The sequence below is a fragment of the Vanessa atalanta genome, chromosome 5 (genome assembly GCF_905147765.1).
Source record: "Vanessa atalanta chromosome 5, ilVanAtal1.2, whole genome shotgun sequence".
Lineage (NCBI taxonomy): Eukaryota > Metazoa > Arthropoda > Insecta > Lepidoptera > Nymphalidae > Vanessa > Vanessa atalanta.
The window spans coordinates 4,100,191-4,115,771 of NC_061875.1; the positions used below are offsets into that span (position 1 = coordinate 4,100,191).

Here is a 15,581-nt window from a genome sequence, read left to right on the forward strand (position 1 = left end):
CTCTTACGTCACGAGATCATAGCAAGTAAAGGTTGGGGTCAACGAAACAGTGAAACCGCATTTTAATCGAAATGTTACTCGCCGTTGTATTGATTACTATAAACAGGTTTTTCTTGTAAGTGTGCCGTTTTAGTTCCTAATTCATAGTATACGAGGTAATGTTCGTTATTAATTAAATGGATTTTAATAGAGCATTTTGGTATATTCAAATTTGCAATGATAACGAATTCGGGTTTATTTATACCTAACTTAAGGATGTTATCGTCAAAATAATTGCAACGAACGCGTAACACACAGAAATGAAGTATAATCAGATGATTTGAAAACCTGCAAGCGCCGTATTTCGGCTTTGCACAGTGAAAATTATTTGATATAAATATAATTTGTTTCCATTCAGCCATAATTACGTTTTCTATTAGTGTTTTTTTTTTAGGATTGGATCACTAGTTCCGGAGGTCATTTACCCCTTGATAATATTAGTATACATATAGATATTAATATATAGCTTGCGTAACTGGTCATGATTTTTGAAGGATCTGTGTAATTTTTTATTTACATGTACTTAGAGGTAGGACTTTCTGCAAGCCCGTCTGGGTAGTAATCACGCAATCTGCAGGTATTTTACCACCAAATATCAAGATTTAGTGATGTAGTATACCGGTCATGCAGAAGGGATGTAACATCTGAGTTCGTAACGTTGGTCGCAGATTGGCGATGTAAGGAGTGGTATTTATTTATTTCAGGGCCAATGGCTATTATCAGCATATGCTGTAAGCATTCTTGTCACAATTCCACGAGTTTATGATTTGCACAGTAGCTATGAGTAGTAGTAGATTATGAGTTGTATGTAATTAAAACGTTAATATAAATTATTCATAACTAATATTTTTTTTGTACTAATTATACAAGATCATCACCGTTCTGAAAGTAATACGCAGCCTGCATAATGCCTGTTTGAAACATAAATACCTCAATTTTAAGTTAATATATTTAAAATAAATAAATAAAAATTTATTCAATTTTAACTCCGTTCTACATCTAAATTTATAAAACTATTAAAAACAATAAAAACAAAACACAAATATAATTTAATTAATTCAAAATTAAAGCCACATTGAAATTGAATAAGGAAAGAAAGCAATGTAATCAAAACTTCAATTGAACTTTAACGTTATAGTCAATATCATAAAACATTAACCCTAAATCGACGATAAGATATTTACAAATTAACGACCACTTCCGACCACACCCGCGAAGAAATTGTAATTTCTCTTTTGTTTCTTACGCGAAAATAAATAACGTTTCGAAAGTAACCGCGTGTGCGAAGCGAGTGCCTTTGAATGAACTTGACCGACATGTATAGACTTGTGAACGATTAGAGATGCTTTTAGTTAATTTCGGACATTTTTTTTTAAATTATTAAACCACTTTTTATTTTAAATTACTCAAGTGATTATACGCTTTCTTGAATAGATAGATCGATCTATTATGAGCTGGGTTTTTACTAGTTAGCTTAAGTTTGAAAGTCTTTTAGCTAAATAGCGATAGTAAGTTAAATGCCAGAGCAACCTTTTTTGTTCAAATTCTAACCTACTTCGTAAATATCTTAGTGGAAGTTCTCAGACTGTACCGCCCTATTCCAAATACTATGAACTAATACTGAGACGAGCGATTTTTTGTTTGAGTGTTTTTTAAAAAAACTTGTAGTTACGTAAAACAAATTCAGCGACGATATGGGGTTTTTAAAAACGTTTTAACACCCCATATCGTCTCATATTGACGATATGGGACGATATGGGGTTTTAAAACGTGTACTTTAATCTCTATTTAGATCCAGTATGAGATCACAAATATATATCGGCATTAATAAGTAAGTTATACACATATATTTTATTAAATGGAAGAGATAGCTGTTCAGCGATAAGGCCGCCTCTTGTGCATCTTTCTTAAATGTGATTCAACTTTTTGTTTACTGGTGTATAATAAAGAGTATTTTGAATTGATTTTTAATTATCTAGTGGTCAATAAAAATGGTTACAATGATGTATATTTTTTGTGACTCTCTGATGAATTGCTAAAGTCGCAAATACAGAAATTGATATATGATTTCAATAACCATAAGCCTATTATAGAACACGTAATTATTATTATTAAACAGGTACTTTTACAAGTATATATGTATATTGTACGTGGCTAATTATCTTAATAACAGATGTATAAAAATGCATGTACCAAAAAATAAAAAATAATATATTCTAATATTTAATTATACCATTCTATTAATTATCAAGTCTACAAATGTTCCTCGGCCTGTAACAACCGGTATCGTCTCATCTCGCACTTTCTATGACTAATAACATTTGCTTCTCGTTGACCGTGTAATTTTAAGCATGTGATTCGTAAATATAATTCGTTATTTTTTTTATTTATATATTTGTAGAAATAATGCTACTGCTTATGAAATTTAAGTATATTTAATAATTATTTCACATAGTTAAAATAAATTAAGATAAATTTAAAGAGTACACAATAACTAAATAATTAAAAAAAGGATAAATATTTTTAAATTATGACTGAATCGTATAGAAATGTTGTGTATTAAGTGTAATAAAATTACATACGAAGCTTTTAGTTCTCGAATAATAAAATATATAAGATTATATTGATTTCAATGATTTATATAGACACACAAAAGGACCATAACACCACGCTTAAAATTTCAGACACTTTTTAGGGTTCCGTACCAAAGGGTAAAACGGGACCCTATTACTAAGACTCCGCTGTCCGTCCGTCTGACTCTCATATTTCATGAACCATGATAGAACCGTGATAGAACCTTATTTAAAAGAATTCTTTAATGTCAAATAGTATACATTAGTTCAGTTAGAATTGAAGTTTGTCGATAACAGTTTACTTTAATTATGTTTGCGTTTTTCATTTGGTTTCTTATACAGCCGTCGTACCGTTCTGTAACCGGCCAGTAACTTTTTTCCGCTCTCTTAAATGAATTCTTTGTTAAATTGTAACAATTTAATTTAAATGTAAGCTGCACCTTCGTTAATTTTCTGTACATCTACGGTTGGAGCTCTTTAAAATGAGACCATAATCGATTTATTAATATGTGCTGCTATCGTCCCATAATCACTGGGACAAAAATCGGCTTACGCTATGTATGAGATATGGAACTGTGTATAAATGCAGGGTCGGACAGTGAGTTTAGGAGGCCCTGGGCTAATGCTACTTAGGAGCCCTAATTAAGACACACCTGAACGTAGACTTGAATTAAATTAATTGAATGGGTTTGATTAATTGCAGGATTCGCAGGGCTGCAAACCATACGATATGTTTATTTTAATAAAATTATGGGTTCTTTCGCATTATTGTCTATTTTGACTTAGCTGGAAGCCCCTGGGCTAAAGCCTAAAAAGCTACACGGTAGATCCGACCATGTATAAATGGTAAAAATAAGTCTTTACATTATCAAACTTCTTTACAATCGTTTTGATTTCGAACTTGATGAAACAAAAATCCTTAAGACAAAGAGACGAAAAAAAAACAACATTAAATTTAATTATTAAGAGTCACCAATCGTATGTGATTTTATTTTTTTAAATTACAGTATATTACTATCTAGAGCTGTAAATTAAATCCCAATATTGAAAGTTAAGATGGATGGAAGTTTGTTACAATTACAATAGATCGAAATATTATTCGGCACAAGAATAGCACATACGTTACTTTATACTGGAAAAGTGTACCTAACACCTGCCCACCCCCTCCCCTGCGCGCGGGGAATATCACGAACGGAAATTAGTAATAAATAAAATATATTTACCCGTCTTGCTTTATCACTGTCGCTGTAATCAACTGGTTGACAAGAGAGACTGTAGTCGGCCCACCAACCTGACATTAAGTGCTGAAAACAAAACATATCGTTACAAATATTATACAAATTTAGACATATCATTTTAGGGTATGCCGTGCATAGCTGTTCACATTCCATATTTGAATATCTATTTATTTATTTATATGTCAGATGCATATGTCAGATGGAAATTAGCCACGTGTATTGATGTAGCGTGGTTTAATAAGCTATAAGCCTCCTACTTTTAGGGTGATGTTTTCTGGCAACTTCAGTTACGAGTATTAATGTTCTTATATATATGGTTCTTGCCCTGATTTGAGACAGCGATCTTTTGATAGTATTTTGCATATAAATAGTGGCAGTATTTTGTTAATATAATAAAAACAGGTCTTGACGACGTCAAGTTTTTTCTCTTTTCTTATAATGGTAGGAGAACCTGCAAACGGGCCCCTTGGTGCTTACCATCGCCCACACATCGGTGCTGAGAGAAAAATGAAGCATTCCTTACATTGCTACTAAGCCCTAATAAACCCTATCTGATGTTATGACCATTGTCCTTTAGTACCGGCTTAAACCGGAATACTGTTCTGCACTGTTTGGCGATTGATAAATGAGGTTTTTAGATTTATTTTACATACTAAATTTCATCAAATTTGGTCCAGTGATTTGACCGAGAAAGAGCAACATATAGACAGAGAGAATTACTTTCGTATTTGTAATATTAGTATAGATAACGATATTGTACGTGTAAATCTTATTTGGAATACAAGCTAAACTGTGAATATAATAATAATGCGATTATTTGTTACCATGGCAACAGAATAACAAAAAAGTATAAAGTGCAAAATAACAAAAACAAATAGCAAGTTTGTATGCTATTCTGTTTGGTAATCGTTTTTACATACGACCTTTTGAACTAACAATAGCGTCTAGACTACGACGTTAATAAAATGCATAATTAATGACGTCATCGTTTTCTTAGACATATATTGACAGTCCGTTCAATTGTAGTATTTTAACTAGCTTTTTGGTTACACCCACGATCAACGTTCTTGCTTCACCCCTTTGGACTGTGTGATGTTAAGTCTATAACTTTTCTCAACAATTGAGCTATTAAATGCAAAAGCTAACCAAAAATATAACTGATTCATTCATCATCCACTTTCTATGCTACGGCGCGTATTTTTATATAAATAGTTTATTAGCTTTTTAAATTCACAGCGATGTATAAATTATTCAATAAACACGTCTCCAAATTAGCAAATTCTTACACTTTTACAAATATTTTTACATTGACACATGACATTTATTACCTATGAAGTCATTTCTAAAGCTTTCTATTAACAGTTTTATTATTGTTTATTCGATTGATCTTTAGATTTTACAATCACATTCTTAACGCTTTGCAATAAAGCCTATCGTCGTATTCCACTTTTTACATACGTCACGGATGCATGACTCGAAAAATTATTTAATGATCCACCTTGACATCTCTAACACGAACATTATGACGAAATACTGTTGTATGGTCTTTAAGGTACTAAGTACAAATATAACAGCTTCTCCAATGACTTATTGCGGCTTTATGTCCTCGCTACAATGTTTTTAGTTTTGACATAAGTACATCAAATGACATTCCATCCGTCATGATTCAAATACTATGTGCTGGCCTTTTATTTCAAAACAACGTCATTTATTTTGTTAAACTAATAATACAGTAGCTTAGTACAATATTTTACTATAAAACTAAATGAAGTATATAAACTTACCTCATAAAACATATAAGAAGACAGAAAAACTTGAGCTGCGTTGTAACCGACTAAAACCTTCTTGATGCGGAATGGTTTTCTATTCGCCATCCATAAGGGTCCTATCACCAGAACGATGGCGAGATATGCGACCACCATCGCGAAGGTAGCTATTGGTGTGTCGAATAGAAACCATCCTTGTACCCTGGGATCTGTAAGAAAAACCAGTAATGAATACATTGAATAGTCAGGGGCAAAATAATGTCCTTGCGGAACAACTTATTCAACAATAAAATTATAAATATTTTTTATAAAAAAAATGATACAGGGATAAGGCTTGGCGTAATGAATGATGAGCACAATTAATTAATAGTAATTGTGTGTTTAATTGCATTATTATTGCTACTCAAAAATAAACATTAATATTTAATAAAAATTAACTCGACTTTTTGATTGAAATGAACATGAAATAGACCAATATAATTATTTGGAATAAGTACTACAACAATGAAAGTTTTAATTAAATAGTTTCCCTATGGTTGATAACTGTGCCAGCAAGCGCGTATTATAAGGAGAGGAAATTGTAAGGTGATACAAAATTACAATCTACTGTATAGCTAGTACTTAAAAAAATCTCAGTACGCTCTCTCTCTGTGTATTCAAATGAATTTTAACGGTGATTTCAAATAAGAATACTTTGAAAATTGATTCCAACCATTCACCACTGATTTTTATTGTATTTCATTTTTGCTGTGGTGGATTAAACTACAAGCGGTCTCCTGAAGTGGAGAACCTCAGCGACGCAGTGGCATATTATAAAGCTGTTACTTTACTTCAAATGCCTTTGATATTTTATGTAAACAATCTTTAGCCTAGTGATGAATATTGCTTAAAACTTTTACTTTTATATTTTTTTATTTATTAGACCTATTGCTTAGCAAGTTGTCAATCTTGAGTTCAGATAGTGAAAGTCTTGATGGTTTTTATTATTAACTTAAGCCATTCTGATAATGGAGTTTTTTATTTAGTCCACTATCATTAGTGTATATTATAAAGTCCCCTGAGATAAATGCGTCTATAGAGGCAAATGTGTCTTTTGATGATATCGTAGAAACACAACACCTTATAACTACCATCGCTCCCTTTTTCTGACAGTGTCAAGTTTACGGCGCTAAGGTTAAAAATTGTTGTGCTTCTATTTCATCAGCAAAAGAGGCATTTGCCGCCTAATAGACGAGTTAGCTCAGGTGACCTACTACACTCTAATTTCTAGTAAGTGAGTCATTTCATCGATTCGAATATTAATAGATGTTTTTGTGTAAACAATACGTTCTAAAATAAAACTAGATAATTTTAATTATAATTTATATTAATTAATCGAAATAATATCTGCATAGTTTATAAGTTATGCTAAATTTTATTTGTTTTCGTTTTATAATTGATCGGTATTGGTTTTGATGGCAAATGTTGTAAGTAATCAATATTACCGATTATGACTGCAAGAGGTATTAACACTGTCAGTGTTTTGTCAATATTAACGTATCATATTTATTTCCTACATGACATTGGCGAAATAATCTGTGCCCTGTCGGCACAACTAAAAGCCATTAAACTAAGAATTGAATTGAATCATATATATTGAAAGTGAAAATGAAGTCGTAAAATCATTGATTGACTAGGAAGTTCCCGCTTTGATTTGAATATTAATAGCATATCACTGGCGAGTAGTAGAATATTTAAATATATGAAAAAGTTTTTTTTTTGGGACGGCTTACCAAAAAATCGACTCCATTATAATAATTGTCAATCTCATCGTTTTAAATTTAAGGGACTCTTTATACTTGTAATTGTTAGGATGAAGGTATTGAGGACAAACAGCTTGTCGCAATTCATTATAATATTAATGATTACTCAGTTAGTGCTGAATACAATAGATAGCCATGGGATTATACAGACCGTGATTTAACTGGTCAAGATAATATTTATAAATTTTGTTGTATTTAAAATACAAACAATTTTTGAAGACGAGTTAATACGCCATCTTATTCTTAGTGGTGAATGTAACTTTTGGTAATTGAAGTTTATAAAAATAATTAATCTTTCTTTAAGTCTATAAAGATAACCGAGAGAAAACACACATTACTTAATTCCAGGTTAACACCTTCTTGTTGGATAGCCTATAGAGTCGATGTAGAAAAAGTTCATTAATTTTCTATGTTGTCTTGGGTATGGGTGTTTGTGGTACCGTCGATACTTTTGATTTTCCATAACACAAAGATTCTTTTTTATGTCAGAGGTGGCAAAGCAGGATGCTCACCTGATGGAAAGTGACTACCACCGCCCATGGACATCTGTAACACCGGGGGGCTTGCAGGTGCGTTACCGGCCTTTCAGGAAAGAGCACGCTCTTTTCTTGAAGGTTCCCAAGTCGTATCGGTTCTACTACATTGGGATCCGAGTAATGTATGTATGTAAAATAAATATTGGACAATATATTGTCCAATATTTATTTTATTTACCTACATACTACTAATAGAATTATCTATAAAGTAAACGATAATGTAACAATTGGTGATGTTTATTTATAATTAAATTTCAAATCTTTAAAAAAAACTATATATCTAAGAGCTTGTCACAATTAAAAAAAAAATAGCGAACAAGAGATATGATTAATGATACGCAAATATTTAGTTAACTTGACGTCGCATTCGTAAACCGTTTGACGAAGGCGTTTGTTGTTTCTCACAAAGAACGTTTATTAAATTTATGTTCATTTAAGTTCTTGATTTACTAATGTTATTTCCATTGTATCTGAAAACAATGCGAGTGTATATGACGAAATCAGACATATAGTATGTCAACGTATGTTAACGGTATACAATAAAAAATATTACAAAAAATAATAATACAAAAATGTATAAAAAAGACAATCTAAAAATATTTGGAAACAATTTTCAAAACAAACGATTCAACACATAAATATCTTCTTTTAAAAAGAATGTCTTAAAGTAAGAGAATTTAAATTCAGAAAATTATAATTTCAAGTATTTTTTTTTCTTTTTTTATATTTTATCTATATATGGATCTTACGCCACATTAGTCTTAATGAAACGATATTCTTATGAAGTGCTGTATGGCTTGGGAACTAAGATGTTATGTCCATTGCAATTGTACTTGCGCTAGTTCACTCACCTTTCCAACCAAAACAGAAAAATACTAAGTTTTGCTGTTTGTCGGTAGAATATGAGATTAGTATGGGGTACCTACTCAGACAAGCTAGCGTGAGCCTTTACTAGCCAGTAGCCAGACTAGCCAATTGCAAAAGTGTATGCGCAAAACATGTCTTTGACCCAGGGTTGAAACCAGAGGATATGAATTTTTATCAGCTAACCAAGCAACCAAAGGGACAATCCATTAAATAGAATAATAAATATTCTGTTAGGAAGATAATATAAAAGTAAGTAAAAGTAAGTTTATCGCAGTTATTTAAAATATGTTTTTTTTATTATGCATAATAAACTGGGAATACTTTAAAAAAAGTAGTATCATCACAGGCTAGTAAATAGTGAAACCATTTGAATTTGAATGACCTTCTAAAATTCTACTTAATGTATTTTTACAATACAGTAAATACTATTTTAAATAAACTAAATTAAATGTCTCTCATTAAAAACTAACTCTGTTTTGGGTGAATAATCTTCTACCTTAACCAGTAATTTAGAATAAAAAAATATACGAACAATGCCATCGTCAGTGAAATTGCAGTAAAAATGTTTGACGTATAAGTCACGTGGTATCCATCGACTGGAGATGGTTCACCTACAATCTGTCTTCAAGTCATCTTACTTATCTCATCTGAAGTGATAACATTCTTTCCATGTTTTAATATGCGAGTGAAAGTTTTTTGAAAGCAATCTCTATTTAACATAAGACTATAATTAAATGACAATATATTTTTATTTGCGCTTAACATATATATATATATATATATATATATGTTAAGCGCAAATAATAAACAATATCCATATATATTATATGGATATTGATTATCAAAGGACTTATCCCTATCAGTCATATTAAAAATATATATTACAGAACAATTTACTGTTAGTTTAAAAAAAAAAACAGTTGTAATTACAACCATGCAATTAATTGCAAGTCTTCCACAGATACCAACTAATTAATAACATTCGTAACATTTTTAGTTGAACTGTTTGTTAATTAGATATATTTGTTGCAACACAAAAACAGCTAGTTTTAATATAGTTTTATTGCATCTCAAATTTCCGTAATAAGACTTTCTTCATTCATTATTTTTTTATCTCTTGAGCTGTATGTGTGCGCGTGTATAACTTGTTTGAGATGTTAAACAACGTTAACAAGTTTAACTAATTCACTGTTCCACCACACTGCTCCGGTTTCATATGTGGCACAATATCATCCGACACGTGCAGGTTTCCTCACAATTCTTTCACCGCTGAGGAGGAGATGAATTATAAACACAAAGAAAACAAACTTAGTGATGCTTACCCGGATTTGCAACAGCGATCTTTGCTTAAAATTATTGACTTCTGAGCCATTTGGACTTGACAGTTACGAACATTTTTACAGTGTTTATCAAATATTCTTTATAATACTTCGTTCAGAAAATAATATAGTATTTAAATAAAAGAAAACCACTTCAAATAATTATCTAAGAATAAATAATATAATAAATAATTCGAGCAAATGAAAAATTTCATGGATTTTATGGTGATATTGTTTCTTCAAATTTGATTAAAACTAAAATAAAAAATACAAACGAATTGAGAACCTTCTTCTTATGAAGTAGGCTAAAAATAGTTACTACGATGAGTTACATTTTTAAAAATTGCAGTTTCAACGAGTGTTGCGTGTACAAGGCTGACGAACTGTCAGACCGTCAGTTACAATTCACAGATAAATACAAAAAAAAAAAAACTTGATGGCGATGGTAGCGGTACAACTTAATATTTGTTTTCATGTCACGATTATCTACGCGTACTTATAATTTATCAGATTATGTTTAAACTTTGTACGATAGAACAATATAACTGAAGGAACGAATTCAAAAATCGAAAGTGAAAAGTCAAAAAGGTGATTACCGACATGGGCTATAATTATTAATTCTAATTTCAAGTTTATTATAAACATTTCTTAAGTGAGAGAAGTAGTTAATACAGAATAGCACTGATGACGTTGCTTTCTTTTATGTATATATGGAATAAAAGGTGGTGCGATAATTGAATTTCTTGATTCGTATTTTAATAAAGAACCGTTTCAGCGGTAAAACATTATAGTTGCAAATAATCTGAGTATCTTGTAAAAGGACTTTTTATTGTCAGACGTCGCCAAACATTGGTTCTGCATCACGACCGGCAATGCATGTCAATTTTGTAGGAGGTAAAATAAAATTAGCCTAGACACTGCATTTCATCTAGTTCACCGAGAGAAAAGAACTATTTATATTATCTAATTTATTATCTGGTAGGATGCTTGCAATATAATAATTTGGATCAGTAGTTTTAGACGTATTACAAGCTATTTAAATAAACGCATGAAATAGATCTAGTGCGTCTGATAATGTACCCATCTACTGTAGTATGTGTAGGTATCTGAATATATTATTGCAATTAGGGCTTTGTGCAACCCAGTCTGGGTAGGTACCTTCCACATCAGATAACATACCATCATCAGATTTCAGAATAGCAATAGTTTGTATTGTTGTGTTCTGGTTTGAAGAGTGAGCCAGTGTTACTACAGGCACCAGACTACCATGTTGGCTCATTCGCCAGTCTGTCTACCAATATCATAAGAGAAAAAAAATAATAGTTTTTTTTTTAAATTAAACGATATTATTTTCTTCATTTAAACATGCCATATAAAATAACATAATTTAATTTAATTTTTAAATATTAATATTGTTTTAATTTATAAATAATAAATATAAGAAAGTTTATATCGTTGTTACATTATTATGCGAAAACCGTTAAGCTGAACAAATTAAAATAATATATTCTTTTATCAGATTAGTTTCTAGTTTTTAATTTCCGTTACGCGAAGCATGCCGATTTTTTTTTATATATTCGATATACATACTTTCATTTTTGATTTGAAATTCGAATAGGAAATGAAAGTTATAAAATCTAGATAGATTTATATTGCCTGGATGATACGAATATTACGTTTTTATGCTCGACGTTTTTGTACTCTTTTATGCTTTAATATAAGGTTTATTTTCGCTTAAATAATAAAAGATATTTTTACAAATAATTTACTAATTTACAGTGCAAGTGCATCAACATTATTTTATTAATTCTTTATTTTTATATCCGATCTAATGCTCTCCAGCTAGTGCTATATAATTTGATTTTTATGAAATTTTAGTAGATATTTTGGTATTATTATTATTATTTTGGTAAAACTGTATGGCTATTATTTGTTTAGTTTTTTTGGTAAGGCAGATTAAATGAGCTAAAGTAGAGCAGTGCAAAGCGCCACTCTGCCACAATCATATGATTTAAATATTATGGACCTCGTGCGTTTAATAACTCACTCCTTCGTTTGTTTGACATATACTAATATAAAGCTTTGATCTACGGTAGGAATTAAGTTTTAATTATAATTAAATTACATTTAATTAGGATTTTCGTTTATGAGTTCGTACTTTTTATTATAAGTGTAAATGTATAAGTTTTATTATATTTTATTTTATGAACTTTGTGAAATGAACTTTATAGAAAATATTTTGTCTATAATTAATACGTAATACGTTGTCGTATTTTTTTATTCTTTTATTTAATTTACAACATCCACAGGCTCACAGTTGCCCGTACCTTTTTTTTACATTTTACTTTTATAAATTTTGCCGTTATTTTATATTTTTACTGAACATCAGCAGATCTTCGCTGGACTTCGATATTGTCGTCTTCTTCGCTGTCGTTTTTATAATATTACGGTTTTATAAAATATTAAGATCAGTATAATTTACAACCAGTAGTAAAATATAACACTTCCCCTTACCGGGACAGATAGCAAAACAGGAAGTAATTTTTTGCATTAGCTTATTAGAATGTATAGGAAATATTTTAAAACTAAACTAAATAATTCCTTTTTCAATTTTAGAGTTTTGTAACTGATTATAATTGTATAATATAATAAATGTTGTTAAACTCACCTGAGACTCTTTCCGCTAGCATCCAATATTTATTAATTATTGTCGTCCAATTGTTGTCTGAATAGTAATCGTCTATCGCGATTTTAACGAAACCGGACATTTTTGGAAAAGTCTAACACTGGTACACTTTGAAGTTTTAACACAACACACTTCACTCCACTTGCCTTTTTTCTAAAGTCACTTTCTTCGCTCGGCAACAATTTGCTTGTAGCAAGCTGTCACCTGAAATTCAATATGAGGACTGTATTTATTGAAAACGAAACGAAGAATTTTTTTTTAAAATACAACACCGATTTATATTGTTCGCGCAAATCATTTCTTTCAATATAATATATTAACGAGTAGTCATCTCGACAGATGAAAACGAAAGCTTGGAAAGTGCGCGCGCGTCGGTCACAAGTCAGCAATTGAATCTCGCGCCGTACTTCCACCAATCGTAGCTATTCCGCCCCACGCGAACGCAAGGACGTAAGTACTGTGTTGCGTCATTCTAAACTGCGTTCTATTATTATTGTAAAAGGGTTAGCATTTCCGCAATGGTTGTCGTATCAGTGATTGTTGGTTACTTTTTCAATGATTTCGACAATTTATCTTCTGCATTTCGATAATTTATTTTTATTTGATTTTAATGTGGCATTTCTCGGTATAAGTACAACGATTCAGATAATGTTCTCGTTGTTTTAATGGGATACTTAATGAATTATGTAATATATCAGTATTTAAAATAATAGCTGTTTTATGAGTTTTTTTAAGTTAATTTGTTGCAATTTGTTTCTTTATAATATTTAGACGTACTACTCAAACGTGTTACTCTTATAGAATACTTATATACATTTTTCGATATACTATTTTGGTTGTCAACTAAATTTCACTTTAGAGAAAACCAGTAAGTATAAAAAAAAATCGTTTTACCGTGTCACATTTATTCTTCCCAAAATAAACCAAATATCTTTCCGTGTGCCATGAACGGTTAATACGATAAGGTTCTAAGTGTCATACTCGATGTTTATTATTTTAACGCACCCGTTCAATAAAAAATCTACAATATCATTGAGAATATAATATGAATGATACAAAAGAAAGTTACGAGAAAGCATCTTCTAAGTCTAAATGGGGTTAAATCATACACATACCGTTCGATGAAGGTTTAAGTGTAACACGTAACATTAATGTAACTTATGTATGTCGGCAAATGTGCAGAATAAGTCGAGATGACTCAGTGGTTGGAATGCGTGAATCTTAACCAATAATTTTAGGTTCAAATCCAAATGAGAACTTTATTTGTAAACTTCTATAAAAAAATCAAACAAAAGAACAAAACAAAAGAAAAAAACTACGATGAAAATAGTCTAAATTACGTCTACAAACCTCTACCTATTGTAGTAGTGTAGTGGAATAATTTCCAAACCTTCGATTCAAGAGGATAATCTTTAGCCTAGCAATGAGACATTTACCGGCTTTAATAACTTTTACATTTTGTCAATTTATCAATCAACAGACTATAATATTTAGCTGCTTTATTGTGTACTTTTTATGTTATGGTTATTATATATAATTTCCATTGATTGATTGATTATTTTTTACTTGACATAGACTAAGCGGTATCTTAGTTACTTATATTATAACAGAAAAAAAAACTATTTTCCAGAGTATATTGCTATTTATATTAATTAAAATTGTTTTTGCAAAATTAATAACTAATAAATTATTATTTTTATTTCAGTTTTAACATTGTGACTAACCATATGGTATTAGATGTAGGTATATAGTATAAATCACAAAATTTGCTGTGAATGTATTTAATAAATAAGTCTATATTTTGATATCTGTTGTAATTGATTTTATTTAGGGTTCAAATGTAATCTATACTTTATTTCAATGACAATAGATGTGAGATAAATAAATTAAAGACATGCCATGTTCCATGTGGTCTGAAATACTTCTGTTACATAATGTATGCTTATAGTACAATAAACTATTTAATACCAATTTTAAATGATCAATAATACTTGTTAGTTTAAATTTAGAACATTATAAAAAAAAATACTTTTTTTTTTTTTAATAAAATACTTTTGAATATAGATTTGCTGTTTTTTGTAAATCTATTTGTGGTGTTGAAAGAATTTGTCTGACTTCCGGAGCACTTTCTTTTGAGGACTTGTTTAGTTTAAAAACTTTTCCAACTCTACTGATTTTTTTTATTTTGTCTGAAGAAAATTTAGGTTTAGATTTTTTTTTTATTGACATCTTACTCGTCAATATTCACCTTCCAACATTACATTTGGATAAAATGTATATATATTAGTAATATGTATTGGATGAAGATAATAAAGGATCAGTTTTCAAACTGTCCTTTATTTAAGGCGAAACTTCAAAATTGGATGATAAATTTGTAAACTGAGATTCGAGATGGAAATGACATAAAAAATGGTAAGTCTAGAATGTATACACCGCCTAAGTACCGTAACGCTCTGATGCGCCGCTCTAGCATTTGCAATGGTCAACATACAACAGATCAATTGAGCAATTCGTCTTCGGAACAGCAATGGCCTTCAGAAGTTTCTAATTTTCGCATTTATTTCATTAATTTTTCTTTTGCAATTTTTCGTCAAGTGTCTGTTAGTGTATGCGTAATATAAACACTTAAAATTAAATGAGTTTTTTTATACTGACAAAAAAAAAAATTCTCAATTATTTTGTACATTCATGTTTTTTTTAGATTCCTGTGAAGGCCTGACTTACTGTCTACTTCCAAACCTTGGCTGGTATTATT

At 30.3% G+C, this 15,581-nt stretch overlaps 1 protein-coding gene across 2 annotated transcripts in view; it reads right to left on the reverse strand.

The window, feature by feature from the left end:
- Positions 1 to 15,581, reverse strand: part of LOC125064152 (elongation of very long chain fatty acids protein 7-like) — a 45,904-nt gene that overhangs the window by 16,693 nt on the left and 13,630 nt on the right. For both annotated transcript variants that reach the window (XM_047670987.1, XM_047670986.1), the window contains exons 2-4: positions 12,809 to 13,030; positions 5,635 to 5,825; positions 3,836 to 3,916 (exon numbers count right to left, since the gene is read on the reverse strand). In XM_047670987.1, the coding sequence (XP_047526943.1) occupies positions 3,836 to 3,916; positions 5,635 to 5,825; positions 12,809 to 12,908 (372 nt within the window). In that variant the 5' untranslated portion in view covers positions 12,909 to 13,030. The remainder of the gene's footprint in view (positions 1 to 3,835; positions 3,917 to 5,634; positions 5,826 to 12,808; positions 13,031 to 15,581) is intronic.